Source organism: Aricia agestis, chromosome 15, assembly GCF_905147365.1.
Source record: "Aricia agestis chromosome 15, ilAriAges1.1, whole genome shotgun sequence".
Classification (NCBI taxonomy): domain Eukaryota; kingdom Metazoa; phylum Arthropoda; class Insecta; order Lepidoptera; family Lycaenidae; genus Aricia; species Aricia agestis.
The window spans coordinates 2,308,035-2,326,533 of NC_056420.1; the positions used below are offsets into that span (position 1 = coordinate 2,308,035).

At 34.0% G+C, this 18,499-nt stretch overlaps 1 protein-coding gene across 1 annotated transcript; it reads left to right on the plus strand.

The window, feature by feature from the left end:
• Positions 1-489: 489 nt before the first annotated feature.
• Positions 490-18,216, plus strand: LOC121734425 (transmembrane protease serine 9-like). Its single transcript, XM_042125036.1, has 26 exons — positions 490-510; positions 666-713; positions 805-843; positions 982-1,026; positions 1,143-1,199; positions 1,279-1,326; positions 1,408-1,528; positions 1,982-2,044; positions 2,120-2,208; positions 2,307-2,477; positions 2,598-2,832; positions 3,196-3,359; positions 3,702-3,889; positions 8,046-8,073; positions 8,151-8,219; positions 9,104-9,233; positions 9,314-9,376; positions 11,025-11,188; positions 11,530-11,697; positions 14,669-14,786; positions 14,916-14,981; positions 15,385-15,455; positions 15,687-15,857; positions 16,463-16,691; positions 17,001-17,146; positions 18,019-18,216. The coding sequence occupies exons 7-26, from the start codon at positions 1,444-1,446 to the stop codon at positions 18,214-18,216; spliced, it is 2,616 nt and encodes an 871-aa protein (XP_041980970.1). The 5' UTR covers positions 490-510; positions 666-713; positions 805-843; positions 982-1,026; positions 1,143-1,199; positions 1,279-1,326; positions 1,408-1,443.
• The last annotated feature ends 283 nt before the right edge of the window (positions 18,217-18,499 follow it).

Genomic DNA, 18,499 nt, shown 5'->3' on the forward strand with positions numbered 1-18,499 from the left:
ATCACAAACAAAATATGTACTCTTGACGGCGCCTTTGCGGTCGCACCGAGCGCCTACTTCGTACTTGGCCTATTTCTATTCTATTTAGAAGGGAACTTTTAGTTTTCGCACCACCTGAAAATTTTACTAGGACCGGCACTGGTCCTTATGCGGCCGAAAAAACTGTGTTATATGTAGTATGTAGTCCATTTTGACCTTGCTAGGGGGGGGGGGGGGGGGGGTTGCACACGGGCGTCACATGGGCTAGAGACGGCCCTGATTTAGATACACGTAAAGGTAATAAGTAATAGTAGTAGTAGATTAGATTTCAGTAGAAGTAGATTTCAGTTACCTAACTGTACTCAAGATCTAACTGCATTCAAGGTTTTTTGTAAGAAAAATCCATTTTCTATTGATAGGCTATCTTTTTTAATTTTTTGACGGATTTTATGTGTTTTTTAAGAATAACGTTATTATTTATTTTAGCACCAACATTATTGGAACAATAATAATCAACAAAACAACTATTACGTGAGTATCTGCTTCACCAAATTTAAAAATAGCATAAAACATTAATGATCAACACAAATATACTTTTTGTGCGTTTTAACAAAAATACCGGTCCATCTTTACAGTAAGGCTGTAAATTTAATGAAGTCCCGATAACATTTTTTTTTATTCTACAGCCAAACACCAAACCTAATTATTGGTCTCATGAAAATTATCAAAATGTCGTAAGTACAATGCTTTCGTCTGTTCTAAAAACTAGTTTTGAAATTTTACATTTAGATTTTAGAGCATAGCAATGACTTAATATTTTTACAGCCACAACCTAACTGGTCCCATGAAAACTATCAAAATATCGTTAGTACAACCTTAATATTAAAGTATTATTATTTACGTGACTGTACTTTAAGGATAAAATACTAAAATGACTTGCATGTAATTTATTACTTCATTTTATTTTTTAAGTTCCAATGGATTTATATATTTATTTTACAGCCATATCAGTGGAGTGATTATAATCAACCGAATATAAATAATTATGTAAGTGTCCAAGATATACAAAAATGTTATTTTTCTAAACATTTATATTATAATATTATGCCAAATGAGCGTATAATTATTTGTAAAAAAATAAACTTTAATTTAATTTTTTATAGCCCAACCAGCAGAATCCCAATTGGTCCAACGGAAATAATAATAATTGGCAAGTACAAGTAAGTTGCATTCGTGTAGAAATCATTTTATAATAAAAATTTCCAGTAACTTTATATTTGATAAATATATTTTTTTTAGCCAAGCCAACAGCTAAATACTGCAGAAGTCTTTGCAAATGATCGAGCTGTAAGTATCTTAGAAAAAAGAAAAAAAATATATTGACAACACTTTTATTTGATTAAGTGACATGGACTTATTTTATTTCAGGCAGATCCAAACCAACAAGCACTTCAAGCAGCGCCAATGTACAATGAAACCCATAACCCATGCACGAGAGAAATCGTTAAACCAGATTTCAAAAGGCCGGGCAGAAGAGTAAGCGAAGAGAGTAAGTGTAAAATTAAAATTAAGAAGTAAAATAATATAAAAAACTTGAGAGGTGTCGAGGGACACCCGGATGGAATGAAGTTATAAAAAAAAGCAACTAAAAAAGAAGCATAACTGGCTCGCTTTCTATGAGAGAGAGGAGAGACAGAGAAAGACGCGCACGCCGCACGGCTTACAACTTTAGAAAAAAGCACAGATATAGATCAAGATAGACACCGCCTGTCCCGCGAAGTACATACAAATGCGATATCTATCTTGATCTATGTCTGTGGCAAAAAGTGTCGGTCAAAAAGTGTCGTTACAACTTTTTCCGTCTAGCCCCCTTCCGCAACGCGCGATAAGGAACTTCGTTCCAAAAATGTATATGTAACGTAAATGTATACGACGATAATTGTATATAATATACAATCATCATTATTGTATCTTTTGTAACTAATCATGAATATTGTTTCAGAATGCTTGGATTATATTTGGCAGATCAAGTTCAGAGAAGATAGTAAGATCAAAAACGCTGAATGTGAGTGGCTTATAACATTGCTGTAATTGAATTTGGTAAATGGGATTTTGCTCTTACGACCCTACTTTTTTGCAGGTACAAAATATCGACGTGAATATTTAAACATTCATGAATATCCAATTATTGGGGGACGCACTACGGTACCAGGAGAATTTCCTCACATGGTATGAAATGCATTAACTATCACAAATAATAATTATACAATGAAATATTATAATAATATTTAAAGTTTTTGCCAATGTTTTATGACATAATGTTTTAGGTTGCTCTTGGCTGGAAGGCAGTGAAAGGTGATTATATCTTCAAATGCGGAGGGTCCCTCATCAGCCCCAAGTTTGTGGTCACAGCTGCTCACTGCTCCAGGTCTGCTAAAGATCCGAAAGTGTCCAACCAAGTGCCTGAAATTATTCGGCTTGGTGCAAAAAATTTGGCTGTAAGTATTTTTTTTATGTAAGGGTATTACTGGTAAATAAATATCTCTATCAAGTTTTAACTTTTAAGCCGATAGTGCTTTACTAAGAAAACAATTTAAGAAGGGTTTTAATCGTTACAGAAAATGTTGGTGAATGGTGAATCCGCATTTTATCCAAGGGACATAAAAATTGTTAAAATTACAAATCATCCCAATTACAAATCACCGAAACAATACTCAGACATTGCGCTTGTTGAAATGGAGAAAGAAGTTGGATTTGACACCAACGTTCAACCAGCCTGCCTTTGGCGTGTTCGAGACATCGGCAACTTAGGGGCTGCAGTTTCAGCTTCTGGCTGGGGAGTTACTGAAGTCGGTGGGAAACTAAAAATAATTGACCATTTTCTAATGAACAGAAGTTATCGCGAGCGGCAGACGGCAGTACATTTTGCTGCATATAACCATCCTGGCTCATTCCTGGCTTTAAACTTTAAGGCCTAAAGAATCTCTCTATAAATATTATTATCTTAATTTGTTGAATAGCTTAAGCGTGAAGACGAACCAATAGACAGGCAAACTTTAGCATATTATGAACGTAGAAAAAGTACGTAGAAAAATTTAAATATCTGTGTTTTTAGATTAAGCAATGTAATTTTCATTCACGACCAAACTAGTTGAAAAACAAATTTTTTCCTATTCCAAAATAATAATAATGAAACTTACTAAATTAATTCTTTAGGAGGTAAAACTACTACAACTGAACTGCAAGTAGGTGATTTGGATGTAATCGACGACAACTACTGTGACCAGCTTCTGAGACCCAAGTGCAATCGTTATTGGTGCGGGCTGCAGGAACATCAGATGTGTGCTGGCAAGTTGGCTGGAGATGTTGATGCTTGCCAGGTAATTTTGAAGTATCTTGCAAGCAATAAAGTTAATATTAAAGGTGGTTAATTAATTATTATTATAAGTATTTATACAATGTGTCTCAACACCGGTGTCCGATCCTATGAAATATGCCTATCGTTATTCTGGCAAAATTTTCTTCATTGCCTTGTAATTTGTCTTTTGGTTTTTGTTTTTTTTTTAATTGTTTATCTTTGTAGTCTTTTATGATTTGTTTGTAGTGTAAAATATTATGATGTATTACAAAGTTTGTTGTTTGATTTTATTGGTCATGGGGTAAAAAGAGTTGTCACTATTTTGGTGACTCATTTTTATACTTGTGTGTAATTATTATTACAGGGTGATTCTGGAGGACCTTTGCAATCCAGAATAAATCTGGATCCAAGACTAAAGGGAAAGATGTACTACCTACTTGGAGTGACGTCAGTTGGTTTCGGCTGCGCTCGACAAAACACTCCAGGAATCTACTCCAGAATATCCAGCTTCTTGGACTGGATAGAGCCGATTGTCTGGCCAAATGGAGCATAGCAGGATTTGAACTCATTCAATTATTACAGTTAAATGTAAAGTGTTTAATATAACACCAGGGCATTTGTAATTTTAAAGTTAAGAATGAATAATAATTGTATTTAAATTGAAATATTTTTTTATTTTAAATATTTTCTAACGAATGTTTATGGTCAGATAAATGATGATTCCGATTCAAATGATGATGTAGACGAAGTAAAATAATATTTTAGTGTAGGCACTAGTATGTCTGCCATATTTGAAGTGTAACACATAGTAACAGATAATTTACATATAAGGCTCAATTTAGAAGCATCCGCGTGAACCAGTGATTTCACCGCTTCACCGTGAGTTTTGTTTTATGAAATAAGGGGGCCAACGAGCAAACGGGTCACCTGATGTAAAGCAACTACCGCTGCCCATGGACACCCGAAACATCAGAAGAGCTGAAGGTGCGTTGCCGGCCTTTTAAGAGGGAATACGCTCTCTTCTTGAAGGTTTGCTGGTCTTATAGGTCCGGAAATACTGCTGGTGACAGCTCGTTTCAGAGTTTTACAGTGCGCGGTAGAAAGTTTGCGAAAAACACACGGTGGAAGACTGCCACTCATCAAGGTGATGAAGAAGATCACTAGCAAATTGTGTGTTACGATTTATTTATATAACGGCATAGTTGCGGCGCTATTTACATACAATTGCTTGTGTTCTCGCGGTGTAGTGGTTAAACTGCTCATTCGCGCGGACGCATAGGTATAAATCAAGCCTATGTTCTAAATACGTGACACGACCTCTTCCACGAAAACGTGTCACGATGACGCGGCTGTGACGTGATAGGTACTAAGCAATAGCTACCAAATGTAGAGTCTATTAGGAATGTACCATATTATGATTTTCGCCTGTGTCGCTATGATCAACAGTACTGTACCAAACAAGGAATAATATTATGATCTCAGGGAGCCCAAGAGACATGCTGAAGTTATCTTGGGACTTGTAAAGATTTTATCTGAAGAAAATAAAAAAAGTAGAAAGTAATCCAATGTATTTGAAATAATTCAATATTGTACTTCAATATTGTTTGTTGTTATCATCGACATAAAAAAAGAAAAATGGTGGCGGGTCACCGTGGCTCTACGCTAGGATCTAAAGTTGCAAAACAAATACCTCCTATCAGTGCTTAAGGAAATATCTCAATCATCTCAATCCAATGTATTTGAAATAATTCAATATTGTACTTCAATATTGTTTGTTGTTATCATCGACATAAAAAAAGAAAAATGGTGGCGGGTCACCGTGGCTCTACGCTAGGATCTAAAGTTGCAAAACAAATACCTCCTATCAGTGCTTAAGGAAATATCTCAATAAATACAAGAATATCAAGGTATTCATGTTAGTTTATATGTAAACTGTACAGTAGTGATACGTTTTACAGAAAAAAAAGATTTTTTTAAAGTGATAATGATCAAAACATTCTCGTTTATAGTGTGTTTAGGTGAAATTGTTTTTTTTTATGTTTTCAAAAATGTGCAGCGACACGAATTAATCACTGAACTGTGCATTCAATGATACTTTTATTCTTCTCTAATAAGAAAGTCGATTTAGTAAAATTAACAGATTTTTTTTAATGATAAAAAAAATTAAAAATTCGTCCCCATTATAGTGTCTAATATTTTGTGTGTCTTTGTGTGTCTTTGTTATAGTTACGATTTGTTATTCACATGAGGAATGGGGTTCACAGTATTCATATACGCAGGTAACTTACCTAAGTGTTATTCTTATGGCTAGGTTATAATTAACTGATTTGTCAGGAGCCCATCTGCTGAGGAAATTTAGGTAATATTAGGTAATACGATGTTAGCAACCAATAACAACGCTGAAAAAGCGCATAACACGCGAGACACGAATAAAGTGAAGTTTACGTAAAGCAATTCCAAAAGGTCTATTTATTAAAGAACTAGCTGTCCCGGTGAACTTCGTGTAACTTTAAAACCTTCCTTAAACTTCTAAAAATATTTTAAGACTAAAATTAGCCCAATCCGTTTAGCCGTTTTCGAGTTTTAGCGCGACTAACACATTTGAAAATCCATTTTTATATATAAGAAGACTAGCTGTCTCGGCAAACGTTTCTTTGCCATATAAAGTACTAGCTGTTGCCCGCGACTTCGTCCGCGTGGACTTCAGTTTATAGAGCGCGGTGTCAACAAAATTGTTGTCAAATTTAAAAGATTTTTAAAACCCTAGTACCCCATAAATCAAAATACCCAAAAACAGCTGTGCAATGTGCACATAATATTTCATTATTCTAAATTAAACTTTATTTATGTCAAATTTTAAAACTTATTTAGCCCCCATTACACAACTTTACCCATAAACTATAATTTATTATTTACGGTTTTAGGATACGTCACTGCATAGATAAAGTACTGAGTAGTGAGATTTTTAAAAGCGTGTGAAACAATCTAAAGAATCCAAAAATGTAACTTGAGATAGTACCACCCTTATAGAAACATGTTAGAGCAAGCGATAGCGCGATGTAGATGACTCTTAGCGCCATCTGTTATGAATTTTTGGAACTAACTTAATTTGAACAAATTTACGCATTTTCACCCCCTTACAACCCCTTACAAATCATTTTTCATAGAGTCATTCTTGGTACAGACTAGATGGACCGCCAAGTCAGGTATGTAGATTGTAGACGAACAGTAGAAAGTTTTCAGCCAAGATATTGGGAAATTGCACAAATGTATGTAATAAACTGTAGAAAATAATAAATAAGAAAACAAGGACAAGGAAAGAAAACTTAGAGTCTTAGAACAGTAATAAATAATACCTAACTATTTAATAAAATCCGTGATCGATATATCCAGATAGTACCCAGCAAGTAGAGCTAAAAATTGTAAATTGCAGTAGTACAGATGTTATATTATTTTAGAAATTCCATTATAGTTTTTATTAATTTAGATTCTAAAAGTTCAAAAGGCAATATTTTTCTCTCTTGGGTAAAGTGTTATAACTTACCAGCTTACTTCTGTCTTCATAATGGTCCGGAAATTGCTTAATCAGCAATTTCCAGACCATTTAGATCTCCCTATTGTAAGTTCGTATAATATCTAGTTTTTAAATTTACGCGTATTTTGACACTGTATGCTAGGTATTTTAATGATTTTCGTTTGTTTGATAGGACCAAGTTTTAAGGGTTATTCAAGATTATGCAGACAGAAGTAAGCTGGTAAGTTATAACACTTTACCCAAGAGAGCAAAATAACAAAATCTACAAAATGTTAAATAATATTTATTAAATTATTCAGGGACATGTATATCAACCATGGCAAAATTCGAGACCACAATATCAAGTGAGTAACAAATGCTCGTACCTAATATTTTTAAAATAAATTTAAGAAAAAACGCGAAGGTCTGGTAAATTAATCCAATCATCATTTTCAGCAACCGAATCATTGGAATCAGGAGTTTTCGGGAAACATTGGAAATCCGGTAGGAATTCATTAATTGAATTTTATTCTTAATACTTGAAACTGTCACTTAAGTTAAGAGACAGTTGTTTCTCAGTTTGAGCCAGAAATATATTTTTAATTTTTATTTAATGAGCTCACTCAGAGCTGCAAATTATTGAAAAGTAATCCAGTCATTATTTTCAGCAGTTGAATCATTGGAATCATCAGTTTTCGGGAAACATCGGGGATCCGGTAGGAGTTAATTTAGTAGATTTTATTCTTAAAAATTGAAAACTGTCACTTAGGAGACAGTTGTTCCGCACTCATCAGCCCGAAAGATTTGAAAAGTAATCAAATCGTTATTTTCAGCACCAAAATCATTGGTATCAGCAGTTTTCGGGAAATAACGGGAATAAGGTAGGAATTAATTTACTGAATTTTATTGTTAAAAATTAAAACTGCTACTTAAACACCATAGATTCAAGGCCACATTAAAAATGATAATGTGACGAGATAGTCACTTGAATATCATTTTTAATGTGGCTAAAGTATGGATAAAAACTCGTGTAATTTTTATTGTTATTTTGCGTTTATTTTTCTGAAAATGATCGATTACTTGTTATTTAACGTAATTTGACCAATAACGTAGATCCACAATCGCCTTCTCCAATGTTGCATAAAAGAAGAGTTAGAAATGTAATTTGTTTCAAAGAGACCAATGTTCTAACAGTGGCAACAGTGGCCGACAAACCAAGCAAGTAAAATGTCTGTAATTTAAGCGAGTAAAGCAGTCTATAAAATAAAACATAATCATAATATTATTATATCGGTTTAGGAAATTCGAGAATTCAATCTGCCGGATGCTGTGAGAAATGAAGTAAATGAAGAAGCCAGCAATCGGCAAGTAAGGAAATACCTTATTATTGATTATATTGATTTGATATATTATTAATTTGAATCAATGAATGAATTTGATAAAGATGTGATACTTTTAGTAATAACAAATAAAAGTGTTAATCGTAAAAGATGTAATACATTATGTGCCTAATGCCTTTATTTAAACAGTATAATATATTACCGCTACCTTGTCTGTACATCTATGAAATGTGTTTATTTGTGAACAGAAACGTAGATCGCTTTTTTGTAAAGAAAACTGAAGTAGCCACCAAGAGCTCTAGACATACATTTAAATTGGTTGTACCCCACCAAAGACTAAGCATTTGCAGTAGAAATGCTTACTGTATGGCAGTGTCAATATACAATAAGCTCCCTGATCACTTTAAAAAACTCCCTGAGAGAAAACTACAAAAAGAGGTACATGCATGGCTACTTCACAAAATGTATTATGCAATAAATGAATATTTTAATGACGAAATGGATGACGTTAAAACCTAATTTCTGACATTATTTCTAAAATTATTTTTAATTGTAATAAAACATTAGCATAATATATTTGACATTATTTGTATAATATTCATTAATTGGACAAAATATTTTTTAAGAAATACTGTTAATTATCTATCTATTTTAATTAATAAAATTCAATGACATGGAAAAATTATAATTACTATGATAATATTTGCACACTATGTTAATAGTAGAATATGTCTGGACTCATAAAAATGTAAACATCTACTGTACCATATTCTTGGCAAATAAATAAATTTGAATTTGAATTTGAATTTAAGATTTGAATCTGAATTGACCTTTTTAATGCACAAAAATTTGATAAAATTGTTTTAACCTCCAACATTAAAACAGGTTGTTACCAGAGATATCTTATTTTAGGCAGCCGATAATCAGGATCCTCTTCAAGGCAGGCCACCGTGTAACACAACAACTGCAACTAAAAACCCTTGCACAAGAAACATTGCTGTACCAAACTTTAGAAAACCTGGTAGAAGATTATCAGAAATAAGTAAGTTTCTAGAAAAAAGATGTGGAGAATGAGATGAATTAAATGTTATATTGATTAAAATGTTTTGATGTAATTTTTAGAATGCTTGGAATACATATGGGATATAAAGAATGAAGAAGAAGGAAGAACCAAAGAAGAATACTGTAAGTATTTTAATAATTTGCATGATGCTTGTTTGTGTAATATTACTTAATTGATTGTGAAAATATGGTATCCGTAAGTATTTTTGATTAATTTTCGGAAAAACGAAATCTAATTCTGCCTAATTTCACAGGCAGTTCCTATAAGATACGTTGTTTGAATTTTACTGGACAGGGGGGTTATATTGGGGGCCGTTATACTGAGGAAGGAGAATTTCCTCACATGGTAAGAAAATTTATGATATCTTTAACAATCACCTTCTTTATATAAATAATATTATAAATAGTCGGCCTTGAATATTATATCAGAACCTGAAGACATTTTTCTTGTTATGACTTGAGGTTATTGCGATGAAAGAATAATGATATTATATGGGCCATAGCTGCTATAGATCCATACAGCGAAGCTGCTGCCATTAGCCCGGTAGCAAGGCCAACGGCATGATTTTAACGATATTTTATACACTATAACGTTGTTAGCGATAAAATCGGGCCAGTTTGTTAATATTTCCCAATATTTATTTTACCGTTGTACCTTTTGTCGTTTTAGGGAGCTCTTGGGTGGAGAGCAAATGCGGGAGGTTGGATATTTAAATGTGGATCTTCTATGATCAGCCCGAAATTCATGGTTTCAGCCGCTCACTGCACGAAAGCAAGAAAAGATACTAAAATCACAAATACAGTCCCCGAGATAGTTCGAATTGGTGCTAAAAATCTAGTGGTAAGAGTAGCTGTACTAATAGTATGAAATGTAATGTAATTAATGTAATAAAACGTCTTAACGTTATTCAATTTAACTACTAGAACCTGGATGACCGAGCTTTGCTCGGTATGGAAAACACTCATTGACTTCGTGTTACTTAACAACGCCATCTGCTGGAATAGTTTTAGCTGTTGTTGTGTCGTTAAAGCAATTAGTTGCTTACGAAATAGTTTTATTATTCGTCAATAGATGTCGATAAAACACGAATAAAAAGACATTTTCTAAAAATGATTCCTAGCTAGATCGATTTATCGCCCCCGAAACCCCCTATATACTAAATTTCATGAAAATGGTTGGAGCCGATTCCGAGATTCCAATTATATATATATATATATATATATATAAGAATTGCTCGTTTAAAGATATAAGATAATGTGTCAATTCATTGATTATATTATTTCAAAATAGATGACATGCCTACATTTTTCGGGAATAAACACTATCATAAACGTTACAGTGGTTCAGACCTGAGGCGGCAACTTATATGCGGACTGACATTAAAACTCATTTATGAATTGTTTTTTTTTTTTACTTGCAGATTGGACCGGACTATTTTTATCCAAAAGATCTTGAAATTGCAAACATAATAAAGCATCCAAACTATAAGTCTCCTAAGCAATACTTCGACATTGCTCTCGTAGAATTGAAACAAACTTTTAAATTTGATCAACGCATTCGACCAGCTTGTCTTTGGAGTCGGTTCAATACAAATACTGTTGACTCATCAGTAACTGGTTCCGGATGGGGAGTCACTGAAATAGGTAAGACGCCATATTAAGTCTCTTAATAGAGCAAACGTTATATTTAAAAGTCTTAAGAAATAAGAATCAGTTCCGCTAAAACTGTACAATAGTGTTTAAGTCAAAATATCTGAATTTTTGGTTTTAGGTGGAAAAGAAACTACTACCGAACTAAGAGCAGGTGATCTAGACATCATAAGCAACAACGAATGTGACCCGCTTCTGCGACCCATGTGCAATCGTTTGTGGTGCGGGCTGCAGGAACATCAGATGTGTGCTGGCAAGTTGGATGGAAGTGTAGACGCTTGTCAGGTCAGTAAAGTTTATGGGGTATCGAGGAAATAAAGCTTAAGTTATTGTAAGCGACATTGTGGTAAATGCTTGCAGTTATCTAAGCGATGCTGCAATTTCCAAACTTTTATCTTTAAAGGTTCAGGAGTTCTGTTCAGTGTCTCTGGGTCCAGGGACACCTTTGTATAAAATTTCGCTTATTTGTAACATAATATGTTTAATGTTTATACCGGTGATTTTACATGAAACGGAAATAAAAGCAAAGAGGGATTTGATAAAGTATACAAATTAGATGTTAACAATACCCATAACTGCTGACAGTTTAATGATTTTTTTAAATCCTTGTATTGTTTGTATTGCAGGGTGACTCTGGAGGACCTTTACAAGCTAAAATAAATTTGCATTCATCTATAAATGGCAGGATGTACTATCTGCTTGGTGTGACGTCTTTCGGGTTCGGCTGCGCGCGCGCAAACACGCCTGGAGTCTTCACCAGAATATCCAGCTTCGTGGACTGGATAGAGCCGATTGTTTGGCCCAATGAGACTGCGTGAAAATAAACTTTTTTGCTGTTAATAAAAGTATTTCATCATTCATATTTTTTAATTTATCGACTAAAGTATAGAATACTCTTGAAAATGTCATGTAGCCTTTCGAAATAGATTGTCCGATCTAAATATTTCTATCTCAATAATTAATATTTCTCAAACTTAATGCAACAGAACGAAAGAATTCCTACTTCCTACTAATATTATAAAGGCGAAAGTTTGTTTGGATGTATGGATGTGTGGATGTATGGATGTTTGTTACTCTTTCACGCAAAAACTACTGAACGGATTTTAATGAAACTTTACAATAATATTATAGCTTATACATCAGAATAACACATAGGCTACAATTTTAACCGACTTTCGAAATGGAGCAGGTGTTATGTTCGTTTTTTTATCTTCAACGATTACTCCGCCGTTTGTGAACCGATTTTCAAAATTTTTCTTTTGGTGTATAGGTTATCATTCCAATTTGGTACCATATTCATAAAAGTAGTGACTTGATGAAGAGATCCATAAGTAACCGAGGGAACTCCTCAAAATTTATATGGAAATATGTGGTGACTTCGGTTTCGTGAGCAGTATTCTAAGCATATGCTACCAACAGGTAAGATTTTGCACCAAGGTATATATGGTTCGGAAGGTGCTGAGAGAACTCCTGATTCTTTATATATACAAATTTGGGAGTTTCGACGTTGTTTTAAGAGCGGAAAGCATATGCTACTATGCAAATTACTTTTATCTTAATCATCATCATTACCATAAACCGTCATAGAACCATGTGTCGTCCCGTTTTGACCCTATTATTGGTACTTTTCATAGTATTTTATGATGATATATCACTTAAACCGCCGGTAACACCGCGGGGCACAGCTAGTGTGATTATAAATTATAAAGACTCCGGAATGAAGCGCGCGTCACGTCGCCGATAACTCGAGATAAAGTGTAGTTATTAAGGGTATATAATTTATATGTATGTTAGCCATTAAGGTATATATTGTATGGGCCTATGTAGCATGCTATAAATTAATAAATAAAAATAAATAAAATAAATATAAACACAATCTACAGGCTCAAGATACGTACTTCCCGTACAAAAAATATATTTAATGCCATGTCAATGAACGCTGGAATAACTGATCTATTTCACTTTCAAGGCAAACTATTAGTTATTTATTGAACTTTATCCAGACAATACGTGATGTCGTATTAAACGTAGTGCGTTATTTGTGAAAATGTTTTACCAGATAGTGTTGTTAAATTTTGGTAAGGTGTCCTAAATGGTTTAGTTACTATTTGAATCTGCACTTATAGCGGGTTTACATGATTGCAGTCCAGTCCTGGAATATTAATGTAAACGGGCTATTAGGGATTTTTGACAAAATATTAAGTTCTTCGACCATAATGTTATTTTATTCTTTCTACAGTAATCATATCTTTTTAAAGTACGAAAATATTTTGTCCTTTTAGTGACAAACCTTCATTCGCACTATTGGTGGAGTTACGACCAGTATTCCAGTTTTGCACCGGTATGTGAGTTATGAGTAATTTCAATAGCATGTGGGTTTAATATATCTTCTGTGTCGATGAAAGGACAAGGTTACTTAATGTCACCTGCGCCGTTAATTCGTAGTTATTTTGGCCTGTTCGCTGAATTCAAAATACGAATATCAATGTCAAAAATAAACCAAAGCAACTAATTGACTATTCTTATGGAAGGGGAATAAGAGGTCCCAAAGCCTCTTTGAAAAATATACATACTATTAATGAAAGTATTTTTAATAAGATAAGATAAGATAAATATTTATTTCTCAGCACTGGTAATAGATAATTAATGGTAATGAAAAAATTGAATAAGTATCTCAATATGTAATAAGTATTGAGCTGTAGGAATTCAAATAGAAACGTTTGCTAAGATAATAGACACGATTCTTATCAACGCTACCGTCACAGTAAGTACGAAAAAAGCTCGTTTTCATATAAATGGAGCGGCAAACGGAACCCTTTGTTTTCTAAACTGAGTGATTTCAATGAATGCAAAGTTAATTGACTAGTAGAGTTAGAGCTTAAAACTCTCACGTTTTCCTTTAAAAAAGCAAGTAAAGTTCAACTATAAAACACGATATTTTGTTAATTCAAAAAATACGACCAAAACGTGACCAAAACAAACACTTTTTACCTTCGAGGCAAATGACCACAACAAGTTTCTTGATAAAAACATAATATTGTGCAAAAAATAACAAGGAAAATCGTTAGTTAATTTGTAATGCTCTGAGTAACGCAAAAGGAGTGGTCACAAGACAGGACGGGGCATTAACCATCGATATAAAATTAATATTATTATTAATGCGAAAATGTCTATCTGACTGTCTGTCTGTTATCTCTTCACGACTACACCGCTGAACCGATTTTACTGAAATTTGGTATGGAGATACTTTGAGTCCCGGGAAATGAGATAGGATACTTCATATACTGAAAAAATGTACGGTTTCCGCGCGATAAACGAATTTTAGCGCAACGGAGTCGCGGGCGTCATGTAAGTTATAAATTATGTATTATAATAAATTCATGGGATTTTTTTTAAAAGGTGACGGTCAGTTTTGATGAGTTTGTGATATCTTAGTATGAATTATTTGCTACGGTCAATAGATTAGAATAGAATATCAATTTCATTTTATAAATATTATGAATGCCATATTTTTGTTAGATTAACAAATTATAGTCCGACTCTACGAGGTACGAACTATAAAAAAAAATCGTGCTGTCTTTACCTACTTTTTAAGTTTAGTATACTAAATTACAGCATTAAATAATTTAAAAAATGCTATTTCAGGATAATCCACTATTGAACATACAGGAAATTTTCGGAGAAGATCGACAAGTAAGGAATAAAACAGCACCTCTAAAAATTTAATATTTATGAAAAGGAAGTAAAACTATTATTTTATTTCAGGCTGATTCCAATCAACAGCCACTAAACAGCGCGCCGCAGTACAATAACACTAGTATCTGTTCAAAGAACTTTGTAAAACCGATTTTCAAAAAGCCTGGAAGAAGAATAAGCGAAGAAAGTAAGCAGACAAAAACTTAGACAATATTAAGCTAAAAATATTTTTTACTTCGAAAATGCTTGTTTATATCAATAGAAATATAACATAACATCAATATTTTGAAATATAGAAAAACATTTTTATTTGCAGAATGCTTGGAATTCATATGGGAGCTAAAAATGAGGGAAGAAGAAAAGAAAAGGGAGGAAGCAGCGTGTAAATTTCATTAAAATATAAAACTCTACTAGAGTCTTATAAGTTTAAATTTAAATTGACATAAAATATAACTATTGTGTCAATAAGTTATAAGCAAATCGGTTTTCTGTAAAACAAAAAAGGAGAAATCCTACTTACTATTATAAATGCGATAGTCCGATTCTTCGTTACCTTTTTACTCCCAAATCGCTGAACCGATTTTGCTGGGTATGTAGATACTTGATTTGATGAGTCCCCCAGGAAAAAGTATCCTATGTCCAGCAGTTTGGGCGTGAAGAGTTAAGAGACAGCCCGACACACGTTCCCATTTATAATGTTATTATGGATTGTAATCAACTAATCAGCAATTTTAGATAATCAAATGATAAATTAATCATAATTAGGCAATAAAATATGATTTTAGGTGAGGAGCCGGATTTTGTTTATGAAATAATAAGAGGTAGACTGGCAGAACCAGGGGAGTTTCCGCACATGGTTTGTTTTGTTTCTATTCGCATTACATACTTTGAAATGATACGCAGTATATTTATATATTCATAAGTATTGGACGTTCATCAATCAGTAACATCGAGTAGCATAATATTGATAATAATTTATCTTATTGATGTGGGTGGTATAAACGAAGGCATTGGAATTAGCAGTTTAAAATTACCTTAAGGAAAACCGATATATTTTTTTGTTGTTTACATCTTTGGATTTCATTAGGGAGCTTTGGGTTGGAAGACAATTGAAGGTGGTTGGATATTCAAGTGTGGCGCGACTCTGATCAGTGAGAAATTCATGGTCACAGCTGGACATTGCACCAAATCTATAAGGGACCGAAAAATTTCCAAACAAGTGCCTGAGATCGTTCGGATTGGCGCTCGGAATTTGAATGTGAGTTTAAAATAACAAAAATACATTTCTTTAAAGTTTAAGACATACATTTAAGACTTACAGCTTGTCTTGAAAATTGAATTAACGCGACACTCCTTCACTAGTTGATGTAAACGAAAATCTTGTCCTGTAAATATTGGAGACTTTTTTTTATGCAATAAGGGGGCAAACGAGCAAACGGGTCACCTGATGGAAAGCAACTTCCGTCGCCCATGGACACTCGCAGCATCAGAAGAGCTGCAGGTGCGTTGCCGGCCTTTCAAGAGGGAATAGGGTAATAGAGGAGGGTAGGGATGGGAAGGGAAGGGAAGAGAATAGAGGAGGGTAGGGAAGGGAATAGGGTAAGGGATTGGGCCTCCGGTAAACTCATTCACTCGGCGAAACACAGCGCAAGCGCTGTTTCACGTCGGTTTTCTGTGAGAACGTAGCATTTCTCCGGTCGAGCCGGCCCATTCGTGCCGAAGCATGGCTTTCCCACGTATGAACTGGCGCATCTTGGGCGCATCATTTAAATTGGACAAGCTGTACATTGGTTCAATGAAGCCAGCAGCCGATGCTGAAATCGTGTTATCTATTGTTTAATTAAAGTTTTAAACTTGGTTTAGTTTCAGACAGAGGAACGAACGCCCTATCCTAAGGATGTGAAAATCAAAAGGATCATACGTCATCCGAAATACCAGCCACCTCAGAAGAGCTTCGATATAGCGTTGATAGAACTGAGTTACTGGTTGTATTTTGATGAGAATGTGCAACCAGCGTGCCTCTGGACCATAACCGACGTTAATAAATTGGACAAAAAACTTTCAGCCTCTGGTTGGGGTGCTACTGAAATTGGTGAGCAAAATTAAATCGAAACAGTAGAAGCTTTTGGAATGGACACTAATCTCTTTCATACTCCAATGGCATTCTCATCGCTGAAAGACACGGCGAATATAAATTGACATACATCGAATGTAAATTGACTAAACAATTAGAATTCTTATAATATTATGACTATGTATGTTTAAGAGACTATCACTATAAATAAAGCTAATTTACTATCTGTACCACGAGATCGCTAAACTTCTCATTTATTTAATGCCTAAAGTCCAAACCTTTGTGACTATTTTCAACAATTGGATCTACATGTTGGGTAAATTTCAGGCGAGAAAAAGACCACCGCCGAATTGAGAGTCGGCGAGTTAGACTTAGTCGACAAAGACGTATGCAACCAGCTCTTGAATAAGATGTGCAGTCGGCTGTGGTGTGGGTTAGAGGACCATCAGATGTGTGCTGGGAAACTGGACGAAGCGAAAACTTGATTATTAACGTTGTGCATTATTTTTTTAACCCATTTTTTATGAAAATAATTTTTAAAAAATCGATTTTTTTTAATTAATCGAAAGCCTTACCAATCGATTAAATTTTTAACCCATTTTTCATGAAAATCGATTTTTAAAAAATCGATTTTTTAATTAATCGAAACCCTTACAATCGATTAAAAAATATCGACAATCGAAAAAAAACAATAGGTTGTTCGATTAATCGATTTCGATGTTACAACACTACTCTCCAACCGTCTTACGGTTTTTCGATCAGCACGAGAATCTGACGCGAGTTTCACAGTTTTTACCCATCCCACAAAAGTGCTCAACGCCGCTAAAGAAGTTTTCAATTCAAAAATACCATAAATGAGAAAGTATGTCTGTCTGTCACTTCCTCGCGCTTAATTTTTACCGATTCAGGTGAAATGTGGTATTACTTTGAGAGATGGGAAAAACATTGGGTAGATTTTGTTGCGAAAACATTTTTGGTTTTCCCCGCGATAAACTTATGTTGGAGCAACAGAGTTATTGGCGTCATCTAATTTCCTATATTGATCTAAATATTAGAAGCCAATTCCATTAGTTGTAATATATAATGCCAAAATACTCAATTGAAATAAAATTGCCAACAGACATTAGGTAAGTATAAAAGCTAACTACCTACCTACCATATGCATCTATTAGAAAATCTGAAAATTTAGACCCGTCGATCACTCGGTGAAAGCAAAACATAATCCCTGTTTATGCCCGCTTTCATATCTTTCCACTTGATGACTGCCAAAGTTGGCCAATTTATCTTCTATCAATTCTTCAATATTTTTTCTTCTATCCTATCAAGTAGAATTTAAATCTTTCAGGGTGATTCTGGAGGACCATTGCAAGCTCCAATTAGTCTACCACCATCGATCCAGGGTAAAATGTACTACCTGGTGGGTGTGACGTCTTTCGGCTTCGGCTGCGCGCGCGCGAACTCTCCCGGCGTCTACACCAGAGTATCCAGCTTCGTGGACTGGATAGAGCCGATTGTGTGGCCCAATGCGACCAATAGTGAATAAAGATTTTTAAACAGGAATATTTTAAAGTTGTTTTGAATATTTCATGTCGTTTTAATGTTGTGTTTCTTACTTTTTTCTAATATAGATTTGAAAAGTTTTTAGAATATTTTAACTGATAACGAAGGTTGAACAAATGAGACTATTGTAAGATGATTTACAGACTAAAAATAATATAAGAAAAAAGGTTGTCCGTTTTCAATTTCATTTCCGGTTTTAATTTTATATTTCTTTACAATTTAGTTTCTCTAATCTTAGATACCTGCTTTCCGTTATCGATATTATT

What these genes read in the sequence shown, in the direction of transcription:
- LOC121734425 (XM_042125036.1), top strand. Translation starts at nt 1,444, where the DNA reads ATGTACAATGAAACCCATAACCCATGCACGAGAGAAATCGTTAAACCA. An exon ending in CAGGAGAATTTCCTCACATG is followed by an intron (nt 2,209 to 2,306) that starts GTATGAAATGCA and finishes ATAATGTTTTAG; the next exon opens with GTTGCTCTTGGCTGGAAGGC. An exon ending in TGGACTGGATAGAGCCGATT is followed by an intron (nt 11,698 to 14,668) that starts GTTTGGCCCAAT and finishes ATTTTATTTCAG; the next exon opens with GCTGATTCCAATCAACAGCC.